We start from the raw sequence: 20,949 nt of genomic DNA, 5'->3' as shown, positions 1-20,949 counted from the left end.
CCCTGAATTTCATACAAGGATTTCTTGACAGTTCTACTTACTGTCACAACTCAAATAAATATGTATATGTGCACACATATAACTATTACATATATAAACACACATAATTTGGATTCTATCTCTAGTCAGAATTTGATTTTTCTTTTATGTCTTCAAGGGAAAGGTGTGATAATATTATAAGGAGTCTTAAATTGAAAATTCAAGACATAGTGAAGAGAAAAGAAAAGCAGAGTAGTTAACGGATAGGGAGCCAGAAGGAGTCAGGAGGACCTAGGTTTGAATCCTGCCTCTGATACATACAGGCAAAGAAACCATGGAAAAGTCATTTAACCTCTCAGTGCCCCAGGCAATTTTTATGACATTATATATATAAACACATATGTGTGTGTAGTATGTGTATATCACAGATGAACTGAAAATCTTTATCAATGAAGAGAGTTCCCATACCAGGAATCCCCTACATCGAAAAAATCACAGGTTCAAATCCCTCACTTTAAAAAAAAAAAAAGGGAAATTAGGCCAAAAGTATCAGTTTTAGTTACCTCACCTAATAAAAACATCTGATTCTTAAACTTTCAAAATATACAAGACCTAGTAAATTACATAGTAAAATCTTTTGGTGTTTTTAAAAATTCAAATGCATTACTGCATTATAATATGACATAAGTAGCAGTTAAAATAAACAGTAAAGACACATAAGGAATTTTTGTGATTATTAAAAATGAAGAAAATCAGAATAATTTGGATCCAACTACTATACAAAACAGCCCTAAATTTATCTCTGAAAGAACCTAGATCATCATCATAGCACTGTTTTCCTCCTAAGTATATGTTAGGAAATGAGCCACTTAGTAATTCTATGAATGTATGATTATTTTTATAAACCACACTAATAGTAGAAGGGAGATGGAAGATCCACTTTCCTTTTCTTTCCAAGAACTGATAGGCATAAGTGAAGTTACCAGTCACAAAGGCATAATCATTTTGTACTTGGGAAAGCTTACCTATTGGATAGTAATGCTATTAAATTTAATAGCCAAGATATGCAAAAGTCAGTTACCAGGAAAAACTAATCATTCTTTTCCCACTTGCACACATCCTCCTGCCATTACACATGCAATAAAACAAACAATAATTTTGCTTTCTCTGAACATTCAGAATATAATTTTTACAGGAGAGAAGAAGTCCTACATAAGAGGTTATACTGGAAGATTCAATGATCTAAAGAAACCTGGCAACTGTAACTGCGGTATGGAGTAGATTATTAAAAATTATAGATCCACAGTCTATAATCCAAATAGTTGAGAAATCTGAATGGAAGGCAATTTCTTTTTGCTTAAGGATTTGTAAAAAAAAAAAAAACACACCAAATGTAAGAATTAATGACTATATTCTAACCTCAAAATTATTTAATTCACCTAGAAAGAGGAAACAAGTAGAGAGAACTGAAAGGTAAGTTTTACTTTTATTTTTCTTAACCAACCTTTAGCTGGTGAAAAAGGGTGAGAAGCAAGTGAATCTGTGCAAAGTTCCAATGGAAACTGTAGAAGTTCTTCATTGTCAGCAGAGGCTTGAAGAGACAAAAGCATTTTACTTATTAATACTGTATTATTGATGAGCAATCAATCAACAAGCTCGCTAAGTGTCAGGCACTACAGTATATAAAAAGGTGCTGGTGAAATAAGAACAAAATCAAACAAGGAGCTTACATGGCAAGGGGGAGACAACATGTACATCTATCATTATATAAATAACCTCATTTTGGTGGCTAACCTCCTTAAGAAGGCCATCTACCATAGGTGCTTTTACTTCTGTTCTCTCATTCTCTTAACTCTTTGCCAGGCTTCTGACCTCTTCATTCAATTGAAAATTCTCTCTTCAAAGTTACTAATAATCTCTAAATTGCCAAATCAATTGCCAAATTTAAGTTTAATTTAGCCTTTCCTCGGTCTTGTTTTTTTTTTCCTCTCTGCTGCCTTTGACACTATCAATCACACTCTTCTCCTGATACTCTCTTCTTTCCAGGTTTTCAAAAGACTGATTTAGCTAGGTTCTTCCCCTTCCTTTCTGACAATTCTTTCTCAATTTCCTTTGCTGGATCGTCATCTAAGTCACACCTTCTAATCATGGATGACCCACAAAACTGTCCTGGGACCTCTTCTTTTCTTCTTCTATACTATTCTATTTGGTGATCTCATCATCTCCCATGTTGTCAGATGACTCTATTTATCCAGTCCTAACCTCTCTACTGACCTCCAGTATATCACATCTCCAAATGACCATTAGATATCTTGAATTGAATGGCCAGTGCACATCTTGAACAACAAGTCTAAAATTGAACTCATTACTTTTCCTCTAATCCCCTCCCCAACACTTCACTATTATATTTCAGAAAACCACCATCCTCCCAGTCACCCCTGCTCAAAATCTAGCCAGCATCCTCAACTCTTCATGCTCCCTTACCTCCTGTGTCTAATCTATTGCCAAGTCCTGTCGATTTTATTTTTGTAATATATCTCCTATATGCCCCTTTCTTTCCTCTGACACTTCACCAACCTGATGCAAACCTTCATCACCTCAAACCTGGACAAATGCAACAGCCTGCTAATTGGTCTCTGCTGCCTCAAATCTCCCTGTACCTCTGGCCATCCAATATTCAGCTGTCAAATTGATCTTTCTAAAGCTCATATCTGATCATGTCGAGCCCCTAATTCAATAAATTCCAGGAGCTCCTTATTACTTGCAAAATCAAACAGAAAATTCTGTTTGACTTTTAAATCTCTTAAACCAGCCTCTTCTACCTTTCCAGTCTTCTTCAACTTTACCTCCCATCCGTCATGTACTCTGCAATCCAGTGACACTGGTCCCCTTGCTGCTCCTCATACAAGGAACTCTCTATCCCAACAACAAGCATTTTCTCTAGCTGTTCCCACTGTCTAGAACTCTTTCCCTCCTCATCTCTACCTCTTGCTTCCCGAGATTACTTCAAATCTCATGTAAAGTCTCATTTTCTGCAAGAAACTTTTCCTAGTCCTCCTTAATCTTAGTGCCTTCCAAGACTACCCTCATCTGTCCTGTACATATCTTATTTCTATATAGTTGTTTGCATGGTATCTCCATCATTAGACTATGAGCTCCTTTTGTCTTTTTGCATCTCCAAAGTGCTCAGCCCCATGCCTAATACATAGTAGGAGCTTAGTAAATGCTAGCTGACTGATTGAATGTACATTTAAAAGCACATACAAAATAAATACAATGTGGGAGGAGGAACCATAAGCAGCTGAAGGGATCAGGAAAGATTCTATGTTGAAGGCAGCACTTGGGCTATCTGAAAGAAATGAGGGATTCTAAAAGGTAGAGTTCAGAAGGTAGTGTATTTCAGGCATGAGGGAGAGCCTATGCAAAGGCATGGGAGACAGAGTGTTGTGTGTGAGGAATAGCAAGACAGTCAGCTGGCTGGAGCAGAGAATGAAAGAAAGGGAATAAAATAATAATTGAGCAACCGGGAATTCAGATATTTATTTTGGATAGTATAAACAAATTGAAACAAATATATGTATTAAGGAGATACATTATGGTAATAATATTGCAGCAGCAATGATCTTGGATTAAGATTTTCAAAGTTAGGCTCTTGGTTATATAGGATTCATTTAAGATGTTTTCCATCTGCCTTCCACAATTTCCCATCTATTACACCTTAGGAATAAGTGCCATCACTTATCTTCGCCACTGATAGCTTATTTTGTTATTTACTGCCTAGCTTCTTTCCTAACCATTTTAACCAACATTTTTAATATGTTCGAGTATTTGGTACTTGCTCAAATCAATCATGAAAAGGTAAAACTTCTGTAGACTTAGGACAACATAGGGAGATGAAAACTGATATTTACCTTAGCAGATAAAATCATAAAATTTAGGGAAAATAAAGATTTCCCTTTGAGTATGCAAGCAATTGTTAGTAACTTTGGTTTCTTTCTAATTTACCTAAAGTACAGTCAAAATGTTTGAGGATATGGTTAATGTTGCTATAATCTTGGTCTCTCGATGCACTGAATCATTTCTCATATTTGGCTAATAAGCTATGTACCTCACTGTAGTTTCCCGATTTTATAAAACTCTTCATGCTATCTATTAAGTTATATCTCTAAAAATGTTTATTTTTAAAATATTTTAAAATGTTTATTTTTAACATTTTAAGATTGAGAGGCATAATGGATGAAGAAGCAACTTCAAAACCAAGAAGACCTGAGTTCCAGTCCTGGCTCAGTATAACCCTGGACAATTCATTTAATCTTTCAAGTGTAAGCTACAGAAAATGAGAGAATTTGAAGAGGGAGCTTCTTCACTGGAGAGTCTGTTGTACCAATGAAATCAAATAACCCTTTTATTTTAAGATTATCCTAAGCAAAATCTGATAAGATCAATTCCCCCCATCCTCCCTCTACTCAATTGCATCCTAAAATATAAATAAAAATATGCTTTGAAATATCCACATCACTCCTGAGAAACTCTGGAACAGATAATTAACAGTTAACTATCTAATAAAAAAAAGATGAAACTTATCCTTTAAATCTAATTCTAATGCTCAGAATGATCCAAACAAGTTAACTACTTCATCTATTTGTCTTCCAATTTTTATCACTAAATAATAATTTCTTCTAAGCAAATTACTTCTTATCTTTAAAATGCTTACCTCTTTGTAATGACTTTTCCACATGAGTTTTTGTGGTTTGTACAGCCTGATGTTTGTCAAATGTTATCGCAACTGCTGTGACAGTGATCTACAATGATGAGCGCAATATCAATGTCAGTATCAATTCATTAAACATTTATTAAGTAACAAATTGTGCTAGGTACAGAAACAACAAAGATGAAAAACAGGACACGACTTCAAAGAGTTTACAGAATCATAGGGAAGATGTGCTACGCATACTAATAGGCTATCATACAAAACAGAATGCAATAGGGGCAAAGGTGAGATGCAGGAGAGCCAGGCAAAGTCTTAGAGGGTTTTGGAGGAAAGATCACTTTCCATAAGGTAAATGATGGAATGCTTCTTGAGAAAAAGTCATAATCTAGTTGTATCTTGGAGGAAGAATTTCAACAAAGAGGAATGGATAATATTTTAGATGGGGATAGCTAGGTAGAACAGTGGATAGAGTACTGAGCTTGGAATTAGGAAGACTCATCTTCATGGGTTCGATCTGGCTTTATATACTTACTACCCGTGTGACCCTGCGCAAATAACTTTGCCTCTTTGCCTCATCTGGTTCGTTACCTGTAAAAATATGCTGGAGAAGGCTATGACAAACCACTCCCATATCTTTGACAAAAAAACCCCAAATAAGGTCATGAAGAGTCAGACACAACTGAACAATGACAAAAAATATTCTACAGAAAATGGACAGTCTGTGTGAAGGCAGGAGAGGGAAGGTCTAGAACAAGAATGAGTACTCTTCTTTGACTAGAATATGGAATGAATGAAAAAAAAGGAGTGAAAAATAACACTAAATAACTGCCTGGAAGAAGTCTATGGAAGTGTTTGTAATTTATCCCATAGGTAAGGAATCACAAGAGGTTTCTGGGCAAATACTTTGGAATGTCAATAAAAAATCAACTAGAAGGAGCTATTGTGGAAACCAAAGTGACTCCCTTGAAAAAAACCCAACTTGAACACCTCACTTTGTTGAGGGCAAACTATATCCTAAGGCATGGGGAAAAAAATCCAAGACTGTTCAGTGCTGGAGAGCTATGACACCTCATGGAAAATGAGATGGGGTTTCTCAGGATCAGGGAAAAGCAAGTGTTCCAATTAAAAAGAAAAGTTCGAAGAGAAAGGATCTGGCCAACTCTAAGTCAGTTTAAGTGCCAATTAATGCCTGACAAACTTTAAAATATATTATCAAAAGGATGATTAGTGAACATCTAGAAAAGGTAGAATAAAAGAGAACTGGTCTCATCAAGAACAGGTTATGCCAAGAAAATTTCTTTTTTTTTTTTAGATAGGATTACTAGACTAGTATGTCAGGAGAAGGCTAAAGATATATTGTCATATTCAGTTCAGTGAACTACATTTTAGAAGTACATCAAGAACCTGAAGAGCATCCTGATGAAGGTGAAAAAGACAGGGAAGAGCTTCAAGACCAGGCCTATGCTAGACATAATTTGCCTAGATTTTTATACAGTATTTGACCAAGTCTGGGATGCTGTTCTTGTCAACAAGATGCAGAGGTGGGGATGAGACAATAGTGTATGTATAGTTAGACAGATCTGGAGCTGGCTGAATAGCTGGATAGAAAGAATAATTATTAATGGTTTAATGTCAATTTGGAAGATAATCTCTATTGGAATGCCCTATGCATCTCTGCCTAGCACTGGGCAGTTTAACATTTTTATCAATTACATGGATAAAGACACAGTGGAATGCTTTTCAAGTTTGCAGAAAAGGTAGGAAAAATAGCCAACACACTGGATTAAAGATTGAGAATACAAAAATATTTTAATGAGGTAGAAAATTGGGCCAAAACCATGAAGATGAAATTCAATGGGGATAAAATTAAAGTCTTAACCTTGGGTTCAAAACATCAACTTCAGAAGTACAAGATAGGGGAGTCTTGGCTAGTCAGCAGCTTCTCTAAAACTCTGAAAGTTTTAGTAGATTGTAAGCTTAATAAGTTTACTACGATAGAGACAATCAAAAAAGCTAATATGCTCTTGGATTACATTATTTTTCTGATGGGACTAATGATTCCACCGGTATAGAAACTCCTGGTAAGAAAACTATGTCTATTCAATGCAGATGGCCACCTTCTTTGTAACTGAACTTATGCTGAATTGAGAGACAGATATTATCTTGGACTTGGGCGGTCTTGATCAGACCATATCTAGAGTATTGTGTTCAGTTCAAGGAGCCACACTTTATGAAGCACATTCTTAAGCTGGATAGCAACCACTAGTAGACAAAAAAATTGGTGAAAGGTTTCATGGTAACATAATTTGAGAACTGACTAAAAGAACTAGAGATGTTCAGGCTAGAGAAGAAAAGATTTAGGAGGCACATGATAGACATTTTCAAATATCTGAAAGACTATCACACAGGAAAATAAAGATCACACTTGCTAATCTTGGCCCTGGAGGAATATCTAAAAGTGGAATAGTATACCTCAGTAAGTAGTGGGTTCCCCTACACCAGAGGTCTGGAAAAAGAAGGTTGGATGGTTACTTGTCAGATATATTGTAAAAGAGATTCTTATTTAAGTATAGGTTGGACTGGATGGACTGTGGACTCTCTTTATGACTTAAGAGATTCTGCAATTCTGGATGGATTTCATTATAACCTGGAAAGACTTATATGAACTGACGCTGAGTGAGGGGAGCAGAAGCAGGAGATCATTATAGGCAATTACAGACACATGGTATCCATAAGGACTAACTTTGATAGACTTAACTCTTTTCATCAATACAAGCTTCAAAGACAGCTCCAAAAAGACTCATTATGGAAAAAGCTGTGCATATCCAGAGAAAGAATTATGGAGTCTGAATGCAGATTGAGGCGAACTATTTGCTCTTTTTTTTCCTTCTTTTTTGGTTTCATTTCTCCTTTCTCATGATTCATTCCATTGGTTATAATTCTTCTTTACAAGTGGACTATTATGTAAATAAGTTCAATGTGAAGGTATATGTAGCACCTACATTGATTATATGCCGTCTTTGGTAGGGGAGGGGACAGGAGAAGGAGGCAGATAAAATTTGGGACCCAAAAACTTGTGGAACTGAATGTTGTAAGCTAAAAATAAAAAATATATTTATAAAATATAAATAAATAAATAGAGATTCTGCAATTCTGGAGATGACCCACATTCGGTTATTAAAGGTTATACCAGGAAAATACAAATCCTGGTGGAGTTCTATCACGTTAGAAAGACTTCAAATCATATCAATCAGCATTTCTGCTGTTGTTGAGTCATTTCAGTCATGCCCCACTCTTCATGACCCCATTTGGGGCTTTCCTGGCAAAGATACTGGAATGGTTTGTCATTTATTTCTCCAGATCATTTTACAGGTGAGGAATTGAGGCAAAGAAGGTTAAGTGGCTCCCCCAGGGTCACATAGCCAGTAAGTATCTGAGGCTAGATTTGAATTCAGGAAGAGGAGTGTTCCTGACTCATTCTGGTACTCTTATCCACTGCGCCACCTAGTTCCCCACAAATTGACATACTGAATCTGTTGTTAGATGACTGTTATCTTAAAGCAAATAGGTACAAGGCCATTTGGTGATGAATTATTTGGCCATGGCAATTCATGAACAAAGACAAAAAAATGCAGGAGCAAAGGATTCTGGTGTGAAAGACAATAATTTCTAATTTATAGTTCTTACTCATCTTTTTAAACACAAAAGCACAGAAAAGGTCAATGACAAACGTATTACAGAGGCCAGTGACATAGAAAAAAAATCCCTATATAAAACTAAAATACGTACAGTAGCACTTATTGTGGTAATAAAAAACTGAAAACAAAGTAGATGCCTATTTTCTGAGGAATGGCTATGCTGCAAGAAATAATGAATGTGATAAATATAGAGAGAAGCATGGCAAGATTTACATGAACTAATACAGAGCAACATGAGAGCCAAGAAAACAATATACAAAATGACTATAGCAATTTAAACAGGAAAACACACACATGCGCGCGCGCGCACGCACACAAAGTGAAAGTAACAAAATTATAAACAAGTACGGCATGAAAGAAGAGATTTGAGAGGACACCTCCACTCCATCCTTTTGCACATGTTTTAAGATTTTTTTCCAATATATTTGTCAGCTACTCTGATTTTTCCTCTTCTTTCTTTTTTTTTTTGGTTTTTAAAATTATAAGTAATTATATGCGACAAATTTCTGGGAGGGGAACAAGGAGTAATCTTGAGGAAAATTATGGTGATGTAAAAAACAAAAGATATCAATAAAAATGTATATAAAAACAAAAAGAAGAAAATGTATAAAAACTTATTTAAAAAAAAATACAAGAAACAGACGATATAATTTTAAACATGATTGCAACAAATACATAAACTAACAAAACATGTAAATTTTTCACAGAATGACCTGGTTTGGAACTTCAACCAGTAAACTATATGAATTTATATACTGGGATTGATATGGATAAAGTACAATCTAGATTTATAAATCCGGATGTTTCATAGGAGTCCTCACAAACTACTTCCTCCATGGGAAAAGAGGTGGGCAAAATCTCATCAAACAGTAATTGTATAGACTGATATGATGGAATCTCTCCAGCACACATGCCACTGGGTGACAAAGGTGGCTTAAGTCCAAGTAAAAGTAATTTCGCTATATCCACAAAACAATTTTTCTAATTAAAATGTCCTCAAACAATTCTGAGATGGAAGTTAGTCTCTACAATACACAAACATACACACACACACACACACACACACACACGTGTATATTACACTATAATATATATCATCATATATATTTATATACTTGGTGGAGAAAATGGTAAAGCACTCTGTGGTGCTAATGCGATCAAAGATTTTCCCCACCCATTTAACAGGCCTCAGGTGGAGCTAGTTAAGGGAAGCTTGATTAGGAGAGGCCTGTTTATAGGAAGGCCCATTTGCTAAGTAGGTGCTAGGCCCCAGGGCCCCCAACAATGTGTATGTATGTATGTATGTATGTATGTACGTATGTATATATGTATGTGTGTAGCTATTAAGTTCAGACTATAGAGCTGCAGAGTAGAGAGAGCTGCAAAGAAGACAGAACCGAGAAAGAGAACTTCAAGAGAGACCAAGAATGGAAGAGAAGGAGAGACAGAGAGAGAACTGGAAGGGTTCTGGGAACTGCAAGGGCTTTCAGAACTGCAGATGAAGAGGACACAGGCAAGCAGACAGGATTGGTGAGTGAGTGTTTACGGGAAGGTTATAGGATGAGTAGGCTCCTTGTTAGGATACTGTGTTTTAATTTACTTGCTGTTACACTTAAGTGGACTTACTGGTTTTGGGATACAATTACTGCTATGTTGAATTAGGGTTACTGGTTTTGGGATCTGATCCTCTGGTATCTGAATAAATGTTTTACTTCTGCCTTCTATACAGAGCATTTCTTATACTTTGCGATTCAGAACTATACAGGCATATTCATGGTCACCACTGATATTCTGAATCTTGTCTCACTGATACACACTCCCAAGAAAAACTGCCAAGAACACCCCATACAGGGTCATAAAGAGTTGCATATAACTGAATGACTAAACAACAATATTTACATATTAATGATGAAGTGGCCCAAATAGAACTCCTGGAGACACTTTAAATAAATTAGCTGAATGTTAATTACCTGAATTAATTCATCTTCAGGAAGAGATACTGTAAAATTGACATGGCAAAGGCAGCAGGGGATCATAGAACGAAGTTTAAAATATAGGCTCTATCAAATAAAAAAAAAGATCACTTTTTATTTTATCTATACATTGGTAAAATGTGTTTCTTGAACTTAAATTTTATTCTGGATAGTGGAAAAACTAAAAGATTAGAGCCTAGCCTTTTATTAAATGAATTTTTAAATGATAATACAATTTTAGCCTAAAAAAATTAAAAGCACACTTGTATTTATAAATTTGCCAATAAGTCTACTAAAAATGTGAAAACTGAAGATATGCATATATCTATTATGAGTTTAAAGCAGCTTAATAGTTCTAATTATTAGCAGCCCAATAGTTCTAATCTCTACATTATGTTATGAAATGTAGATAGATTCTGATTTTATCATCAGAATTATTTAATAGTTACATATAAAAACTGAAAACCGCAGAATAATTTAACCTATTTTTTTGAGCCATAAAGATTTAAGATCACCTAGCCTAACACACTAATTTTACAGATGGGAAACTGAGGCCAAAAAAGGCAAGACAAAAACCAAAATCTAAGTTAGTTAAGAACTTACTCATATAACTTGGTATCATGACTATTCTAAATGTTTTCCTGCCATCCAACTCCCAATAGCATATGTACAACACTTAGAGCAGATAACTTCCTCCACTCCTCAAAACTAATCTGTATGATTAGCTATTCACTTCCTACTTCTTGACTATCTCTCATCTTATGCCTGTTACTCCATAACACTCACACTTTTGGTCCCAAACCTTCCTACATACTCAGGGAAGTATTCCAGCATTATTCTTTTTCATATGTTTTCAATTTCTACCTCTCTGCTGGCTCCTTTCCATCTTACTACAAATAGGGTGAAGCCTACCATATCCCAAAATAACTACAACTCCTTGTTTGTGACACAGATCAATTTGGCAATCATTCTGGTGAGGTCTCTAAACCTTTTCTCAGAATCAAGAATTTAAATGCTTAAAATAAAATACAAAGTATTACAAGTAAAACCAATTTTTAAAATATTTTTTCAAAAACAAACTCAAAGACCTAAGGTAAGAACCCTTTATAAGGACACCAAGAAATCTGAGGCTACCTAATATAGCTTTTACTTGAATCTCCTCTATAACTTATCATCCAATCTTCTCCTGCAGACCTCTAATAAGGGGGAAACCACTATAACAATCTACACAGGTGACTCTACTTGCTAAGAAGATTTTACTTACATGGAACCTAAATCTGTCTCTCTACAACTTCTACTCACTGCTTTGAGGTCAAGGAAAATAAGCCTAATCCCCTTCCCACATGACAGCTCATCAGACCCTTCAGGAAAGCTGTCATGTCCCCCATAAGACTTTTCCTCTCCCCATCTAAACATTCTCAGTTCCTTCACATCACAGTCTTGACTCTCCTCACTATCCTAGCTGACCTCTTCAAGATGGTCTCCATTTTATCAATGTCCTTCCTAAAATACGATATTCGAAATGAACACAATAATCCACACATGGTGGTCTAGCCAGAGAACAGGACCATGGGATTTTCTCCCTCCCATGTTCTGCAAGCTATACCTCTTCAAAAAGCCTAATGTTACATTTGTTGGTTTCCATGTGGCACTGAGGACTTGTGTTACCAGCCACCTAGATTACAACAGCCTAAACAGAACTGTTTCTACAAATCATCTTTCACATTGCTATTACAGTTACCATTCTCATTCCTTGATCTGATTGTGTCACTTCTCTGTCCAAAACCTTTCAATGACTCCCAAATGGAAACAAGGTTCAAATTCTTTAGATGATCACATAAGGTTCTCAGCAATCTGCCTCCATCCTACCTTTCTGCTCTTACTTCAAAGTACACATTTCCACACTCTATGTTCCAGTCAAATCAGACTATTGGTATTCCCTATATAAGAATGCCTCTGTATTTTTCCACTGCATGCCTTGACTCACATTGCTTTCTAAACCAATAACACACTCTCCATGATTTTTCACTCCAAGTGTTTAACCACTTTTGATCTCCAACTCAAAACTCACTTGTCCACGAAGCCTTCCTAATGCCCCAAATAAGTAATAACCTTTCTTATACTTAAACCTCACAATGCCATTCTTTGTACCTTTCTCAAGTACTTTTCTTGTATTATTTTTAATCATACTTATTGTATAATTATATCCTCCAACAAAACTATAAGCTCTATGAGGGCAAGGACCTTGTCTTCTTTACATCTAAGCAAGGTACCTCACCCAGAACTGCACAGAGTACTTGCTTAACAAATGCTCTCATTTATTAATATTTTATAGGACAAACTGTGAGGTAGTGGAAAAACTAAAAAATCTGGAGTCAGGAAAGATCTGGCTTCAAAACTCCTACCTCTTTAAATGCCTACTAGTTATGTGACCATGGAGAAGTCGTTTAACTTCACCTTATCTCAGTTTCCTGTAAAGAGGGGACAATGATATCTAAGCCACCCAGCTCACTAGGTTGTGGAGAAGATTATAAAGAGAAAACAAATTACTTTGGAATTGTTTCATTTGAACATTCCCTCCATCAATACAGAGCATAATCAACCCATGCCTTCTCATTCTATGTGATTGTTGTCCATATTCCCCTATATATCCTCCACAAACCAAAAGCCACGATGCTGGAAGCCTTCCATTCGTAATAATACATTTCATAGTGTAATTCAGAGGCTGTCTATCATCTCTCACTACATAAACAACCTAATTCCTTTTTTGATTATGCACATGTGTCTCTCCATTGTTTTTTCTATTATTCTATTGTTCTGTAATTTGGTAGCGCACAATACAAATGTCTGTTGTTACTAAATTTGCTGAATTGACTTCTGTACAATTCAGCTTTCTCAGATTGCCTCATATTATTATACCAAACAATTCAGAGAAATTTTAACATCTGTTTTCCAGTTCCATGTTTTGAATAGTTTCTAAATATCTAGAGCAGGATTTGGAGTCAGAGGGCTTGAGTCCAAATCTCTTTTATGCTACTTATTGTAACCTGTGTGATGTTTGGAAAGCCACCAAGCCTCTGGGACTGAGTAGAAAACCTGTAAGGCCCCCTCTCGGCTCTAAATACTTTGAGCCCAAGATAAAATCAGCAAAAAAACTTTCTTACCTTGAGCAAGTTCTCACAGAGATCATTAAAGTTCTTATTGAGCGTCTGATTTGTCAAATTAATGTTGCTTAATCTGGATACTCTTACTGAAGTGAACATCTAAATAGAAGAAATAAAGGCATGTTTAAATTTAAATATGATGACAACCTGTAAAAAATGAAATGGTAACCAATGAGGACATCCTACAAAGAAGATTTTAAAATGACAGTAATTTTATTCATATCTAATACACACAGGATAGAGTACTGACATCATTCATGTTGCCTACTTTAAAGAGTAAGGAAGTATGAAAGCTCTACCTGTATTTCTGATGTCCAATTATTGATGCCAGGCATAATCTCTGTATTGCAGCTATAAAAGCCTGCCACAAAAAAAAAATTGGAATAAGAAATAAAATACACTGCTTTTTTGTTCATGCTAAGGTGTAGCACACTTTGAAAATTATAGAATGGGAAGTTTCCAATTACATTTAAAATTACTGCTTTCATTCTCTGATTCAAATAATAGATTGGTTTAGCAGTAGATCAGTATTTACCCACTCCTCCTACAAACTTCCTCATTTCTGTTGAGGGCAGTACCATCCTTCTAATTACCCAGGTTCACAAGCTCAGGGACATCCACAAATTTTCATTCTCCTTTATCCTCCCATATCCAGTAAGGTAGATTCTATATCCACAACATATTTTCACTAAGTCCTTTCCTCTTCACTCACAAAATGACCCTGCTAGCTATGGCCCTCATTACTTCTTACCTGGACTATTGTAAGAGCTTTTTAATTAGTCTCCTCATCTCAAATTTCTCCCCTTTCCAATCCATTCTCCACACAGCTGACAAACTCACATTCCTAAAACAAAGGTCTCGCTCAGCTGTGTTCAGCGTCTGCCTCTCGCTGCTAGGACACAACACGCAGTTCTCTATTTGACACACAAGACTTTTCATCATCTAGGTCCAGTCAGTGCTGAAGGTTTATTACTCATTCCACAATTTCAAATACTCTACACTCCAATGAACTGGCCCGTCTCTTGATATCCCGTTTCCATGCCTCTGCAAAGGCTGTGTCCCTCTTCTTTGTTCTGTCTACTTCCCTTCACCTCCTAGGATCCCTAAGTCTCTTCAAAGCTCAGCTGAAGGGTCACCTCCAAGATTAAGCATTTACTAGCCCTCCCCATATCTGCTAGTACTATTCACCCTTATACAAATTACTTCTTACATAGTGGGCTATTTTCTTTTTTTAATTATTATTTAATATTTTGCATTTTCAACATTGATTTCCACAAGATTTTGAATTACAAATTTTCTCCCCATTTCTACCCTCCCCCCCACTCCAAGATGGCATATATTCTGATTGCCCCATTCCCCAGTCAGCCCTCCCTTCTGTCACCCCACTCCCCACCATCCCCTTTTCCCTTACTTTCTTGCAGGGCAAGATAGATTTCGATGCCCCATTGCCTGTATATCTTATTTCCCAGTTGCATGCTAAACAACTTTTTTTTGGAACATCTGCTTTTAAAAATTAAGGTTCCAAATTCTCTCCACTCTTCCCTCCCCACACACCCTCCCTAAGAAGGCAAGCAATTCAACATAGGCCACACATATATCATGTAAAACCCTTCCACAATACTCATGTTGCAAAAGAATAACTATATTTCCCTCCCTCCTATCCTGTCCCCTTTTATTCAGTTTTCTCCCTTGACCCTGTCCCTTTTCAAAAGTGTTTGTTTTTGATTACCTCCTCCCCCATCTGCCCTCCCTTCTATCATCCCCCCTTTTTATCCCCTTCCCCCTACTTTTCTGTGGCGAAAGACACCCAATTAAGTGTGTATGTTATTCCCTATTCAGGTCAAATCCGATGAGAGCAAGATTCACTCATTCCCCCTCACCTGCCCCCTCTTCCCTTCCAATGAACTGCTTTTTCTTGCCACTTTTATGCAAGATAATTTACCCCATTCTATCTCTCCCTTTCTCCATCTCTCAATATATTCCTCTCTCATCCCTTAATTTCATTTCATTTTTTTAGATATCATCCCTTCATATTCAACTCACCCTGTGTCCTCTGTCTATATGTGTGTGTGTGTGTGTGTGTGTGTGTGTGTGTGTGTATAAAAATATAAATACACATAGACACACACACAGAGACACACACACACACATATATACATATTCCCTTCAGCTACCCTAATACTGAGGTCTCATGAATCATACACATCATTTTTCCATGTTGGAATGTAAACAAAACAGTTCAACTTTAGTAAGTCCCTTGTGATTTCTCTTTCTTGTTTACCTTTTCATGCTTCTCTTTATTCTTGTGTTTGAAAGTCAAATTTTCTATTCAGCTCTGGTCTTTTCACTGAGAAAGCTTGAAAGTCCTCTATTTTATTGAAAATCCATATTTTGCCTTGGAGTATGATACTCAGTTTTGCTGGGTAGGTGATTCTTGGTTTTAATCCTGGCTCCATTGACCTCCGGAATATCGTATTCCAACCCCTTTGATCCCTTAATGTAGAAGCTGCTAGATCTTGTATTATTCTGATTGTGTTTCCACAATACTCAAATTGTTTCTTTCTGGCTGCTTGCAGTATCTTCTCCTTGATATGGGAGCTCTGGAATTTGACGACAATATTCCTAGGAATTTTCTTTTTGAGATCTTTTTCAGGAGGCGATTGGAGGATTCTTTCAATTTCTATTTTACCCTCTGGATCTAGAATATCAGGGCAGTTCTCCTTGATAATTTCTTGAAAGATGATATCTAGGCTCTTTTTTTAATCATGGCTTTCAGGTAGTCCAATAATATTTAAATTATCTCTCCTGGATCTGTTTTCTACGTCAGTGGTTTTTCCAATGAGATAGTTCACATTGTCTTCCACTTTTTCATTCCTTTGGTTCTGTTTGATAATATCTTGATTTCTCATCAAGTCACTAGCTTCCACTTGCTCCAATCTGATTTTTAAGGTAGTATTTTCTTCAGTGGTCTTTTGGACCTCCTTTTCCATTTGGCTAATTCTGCCTTTCAAGGCATTCTTCTCCTCAGTGGCTTTTTGGAGCTCTTTTGCCATTTGAGTTAGTCTATTTTTTAAGGTGTTATTTTCTTCAGTATTGTTTGGGGTCTCCTTTAGCAAGTCATTGACTTGTTTTTCATGGTTTTCTTGCATCATTCTCATTTCTCTTCCCAATTTTTCCTCTACTTCTCTAACTTGCTTTTCCAAATTCTTTTTGAGCTCTTCCATGGCCTGAGACTAGTTCATGTTTTTCTTGGAGGCTTTTGATGTAGGCTCTTTGACTTTGTTGACTTCTTCTGGTTGTATGTTTTGGTCTTCTTTGTCACCAAAGGAAGATTCCAAAGTCTAAGTCTGAATCTGAGAGCATTTTTGCTGCCTGTTCATGTTCCCAGTCAACTACTTGACCCTTGAGTTTTTTGTCAGGGTATGACTGCTTGCAGAGTAGAGAGTACTTTGTTCCAAGCTTGAGGGATGTGCTATTGCTTTCAGAGCTATTTCTATGCAGCCAGCTCTGCCACACCAGTGCTCCTCCTCCCCCAAGAACCACCAACCCTGACCGGACTCAGATTTTAAGCAGGCTCTGTACTCCCGATCAGATCCACCACTTGATTCCTCCCACCAGGTGGGCCTGTGGTCAGAAATAACTGCAGCTGTAGTTCTGTAGTTGCACCACCCCCACTGTCCCTGGGGTGGGTGGCCAAAGGAGAACTCCTATCACTCTGTCCCCTGCAGCTTTTCCCACTAACCTTCTCTGTTGTCTTTGGTGTTTGTGAATTGAGAAGTATGGTAACTGTCACAGGTCACTGATTCAGGGCGCTAGGGCTTATTCCACCCGGCTCCTGGTCTGCCTGGTCCTGCCACCGCCCACGCTGGGCTCTGCTCCCCTCTGCTCCCAGCTCCGTTAGATAGACCTTACCCAGCGACCATCCAGGCTGTCCTGGGTCAGAACCCTGCTTCCCTCTGCTATTTTGTGGGTTCTGCAGTTCTAGAATATGTTCAGAGCCATTTTTATAGATTTTTGGAAGGACCTGGGGGGGGGAAGCTCATGAAAGCCCCTGCTTTCCAGCTGCCATCTTGGCTCCACCCCACAGTCCAATAATTTTTAAATTATCTCTCCTGGATCTATTTTCCATATCAGTGGTTTTTCCAATGAGATATTTCACAGTCTTCCATTTTTTTCATTCCTTTGGTTCTGTTTTATAATATCTTGATTTCTCATAAAGTCCACTAGCTTCCACTTGCTCCAATCTGATTTTTAAGGTAGTATTTTCTTCAGTGGTCTTTTGGACCTCCTTTTCCATTTGGCTAATTCTGCCTTTCAAGGCATTCTTCTCCTCAGTGGCTTTTTGGAACTCTTGCCATTTGAGTTAGTCTATTTTTTGAGGTGTTATTTTCTTCAGTATTGTTTGGGGTCTCCTTTAGCAAGTCATTAACTTGTTTTTCATGGTTTTCTTGCATCATTCTCATTTCTCTTCCCAATTTTTCCTCTACTTCTCTTACTTGCTTTTCCAAATCCTTTTTGAGCTCCTCCATGGCCTGAGACCAATTCATATTTTTCTTGGAGGCTTTTGATTTAGGCTCTTTGACTTTGTTGACTTCCTCTGGTTGTATGTTTTGGTCTTCTTTGTCACCAAAAAAAGATTCCAAAGTCTGAGTCTGAATCTGAGACCGTTTTCGCTGCCTGTTCATGTTCCCAGCCAACTGCTTGATCCTTCAGCTTTTTGTCGGGGTACAACTGCTTGCAGAGTAGACAGTACTTTGTCCCAAGCTTGAGGGGCTGCGCTGTTGTTTTCAGAGCTACTTCTACACAGCAAGCTCTGCCACACCGGCACTTCTTCTCTCCTAAGAACTGCCAACCAGGACTGCGGCCCAGATCCAGGCAGGGCAAAGCAGGCTTTGTACTCTTGCTCTAATTCGCTGCTTAATTCCTCCTATCAGGTGGACCTGGGGCCAGAGGCAACTGAAGCTGTAGCTCTGGAAGCAGACTCACAGCCATATCACCTCTGCTGCTCCTGGGGCAGTGGCCGACTGTCAACTCCTTTCACTCTGTCCCAGAGACTTTTCCCACTAACCTTCTGTTGTCTTTGGTGTTTGTGGGTTGAGAAGTCTGATAACTGCCATAGCTCACTGATTCAGGGTGCTATGCCTGTTCCGCCCGGCTCCCAGTCTGGTTGGTCCTGGCACAACCCATGCTGGGCTCTGTTCTGATCCCAGCTCCGTGTAATAGACCCTTCCCAGCAACCATCCAGGCTGTCCTGGGCTGGAGCCCTGCTTCCCTTTGCTATTTCATGGGTTCTGCAGCTCTAGAATTTGTTCAGAGCCATTTTTTATAGGTGTTTAGAGGGACCTGGGGGGGAGCTTAAGCAAGTCCCTGCTTTCCAGCCGCCATCTATAGTGGGCTATTTTCACCAATGGAATGTAATAAGCTCCTTGAGGAGCTTTCAATATTGTCTTTTCGTGCCCACCCCTAGCACAGTGACTGGCACAGAGCAGGTACTTAACTCATGCCTGCTGAACTGAAAACTGCAACTTTAACCCAATTCTCTCCTCTGGAGGCAAGAAGAACAAGTGTACTCCCCCTTCTATATGACAATCCTACAAATACTTGAAAACAGCCATAAGCTCCCTGCTCCCCAAATCTTCCTTTAAAAATCCCTAAGCTTTATAAAACCATGCAATTTATTCCTTTTCTGTTTCTTCCCCAAAGCTTAGCAACAGGCTCAATGAGTAGTTGTTTATTCAGTACATGCTTTTGCAAACAAAAGTAATGAAGGTAAACAGTAATCTTAAAAAATAGATTCTAAAGATCATTTTATTTGAAAGGCTAGTAAAAAAAAATATTTCTTAGTACTGAGCAACATGACACAACTTTCAACTCAAAGTGCTAAAGGACAAAGAGGCAAAATGTTCTTAATGTATTCTTTCAAAGATGGAAAATAAACATTTACATTACTGCTAAACAGCATCCAATATAGTCTTCTGCACACAACTGGAACTCAATAAATGTTTGTTGACTAAAAAGAACTGCATCTCTTTAGACATAAATTAAAGATGCTATATATTACACATATCTGAATCCTTGGGAATATTTACTATTCTAACATTGTGATCCATTAGGCAACGTTTACATAATAAGGACTTTTTTTGCAAAGACTGGTTTCTTCCAAACTGAGGATCATGATTTCTGTTGCTTCTTACTCTTTAGAAAAAACTTAGACTGATAGATGGGATCCCTATTTTTTAACCCTAATATTTTCCATACATTTAAATTGCTGTCCAGATAATTCTTCCATCTACCACCCTCTTTTTCCTATATATTATACCAGAATCACCAAATTTTTCCTTAGCGTAGTATCATAAAAATTCATCCAGAAGGACTCATCCAGTCCAACTCCTTCATTTTATAGGTATGCCTCAAATAATGTTGTAATAATAATATGATTAAGATGTTACGAACTATCTTCATCATAATATCTCCCTAATCTTCCTTTAGCTGCATTAGCCAATTCTCTAAGACTGAGCTTGCTCAGCATTCCCTCCATACATAAACCAATGTCGTCCTGATGAAATAGACTCCACCCAGGAGTTCTGAGAATAGTGTTCAAAAGGTCTGGAGAAGCCATCTAAATCTAACTATTAAAATCAGTTTATCAATAAAAGCATTATGAAATGAAGCATAAAAAACAAGGAAATACTTTAAAATCGAAAATATAAAGATAAGATATAATTTTTTTACCTGAAGGTGGAGGAACATCTGTAAGTAAAGAATGTACATCTTCCATGGCATCTGTGTCATCAATCTTAAAATAATTTATGATTCAAGGTTAAAATAACAAATAATACATAATAGTTAAGTGTAAAATAAAACCTCAAAATTCTCTTAAATGTTGAAAAACAGACAATTTCCTCATGAAATGATCATTTTTTTCTTCCACAGGTAAGACTTCTGCTTAGAAACAGAAGGGGTGATATATGTGGCTGGAAAGAGATACGACCAGCTTGTGAAAGAATCCTACAGTTAATGGGGTGCCATGGACAATTGTGGAGGAGAGACCTGTGTTATAACAAGGTAGGTTGGCAGCTGAATGGAAGATGGGTCAGAGAATAGAAGGAAAGACAAAAGGGTAACAGGGAATGAGAAGGTCTGGATGAGTTCTAACACACTCTATCAAAGAGAGTAAGTACTCATATCAACAGTACCACAGAATCACTGTACCTCAGAGGCCTTCTAGTTCAACTTACACTTTAAAAAATCCCTTCAACAACATACCTGACAAATGGTGATTTTCCTTAAAGAAGGAAAAGCTTTTCTTTTCCAAAGTACCCCATTCCACTTTAGAATAGCTCTAATCATTAGAAAGTTTTCCCTGACATCACACCTATGTGCCTCTTCAAAACTTCCATCCATCGCTCCTCTTGCTGTCTTTT

At 37.3% G+C, this 20,949-nt stretch overlaps 1 protein-coding gene across 15 annotated transcripts in view; it reads right to left on the bottom strand.

Moving 5' to 3' along the window:
• C2CD5 (C2 calcium dependent domain containing 5) overlaps positions 1 to 20,949 on the bottom strand; it is a 124,700-nt gene that overhangs the window by 30,642 nt on the left and 73,109 nt on the right. For all 15 annotated transcript variants that reach the window (XM_036759692.1, XM_036759694.1, XM_036759697.1 and 12 more), the window contains 6 exons: positions 20,258 to 20,321; positions 13,825 to 13,886; positions 13,526 to 13,624; positions 10,359 to 10,448; positions 4,694 to 4,781; positions 1,484 to 1,570 (listed from right to left, as the gene is read on the bottom strand). In XM_036759692.1, coding sequence (XP_036615587.1) covers positions 1,484 to 1,570; positions 4,694 to 4,781; positions 10,359 to 10,448; positions 13,526 to 13,624; positions 13,825 to 13,886; positions 20,258 to 20,321 — 490 coding nt within the window. The remainder of the gene's footprint in view (positions 1 to 1,483; positions 1,571 to 4,693; positions 4,782 to 10,358; positions 10,449 to 13,525; positions 13,625 to 13,824; positions 13,887 to 20,257; positions 20,322 to 20,949) is intronic.

Source organism: Trichosurus vulpecula, chromosome 5, assembly GCF_011100635.1.
Source record: "Trichosurus vulpecula isolate mTriVul1 chromosome 5, mTriVul1.pri, whole genome shotgun sequence".
NCBI classification, from domain to species: domain Eukaryota; kingdom Metazoa; phylum Chordata; class Mammalia; order Diprotodontia; family Phalangeridae; genus Trichosurus; species Trichosurus vulpecula.
Note: the sequence above shows the minus strand (reverse complement) of the source record. Positions and strands in the feature narration are given on the sequence as shown.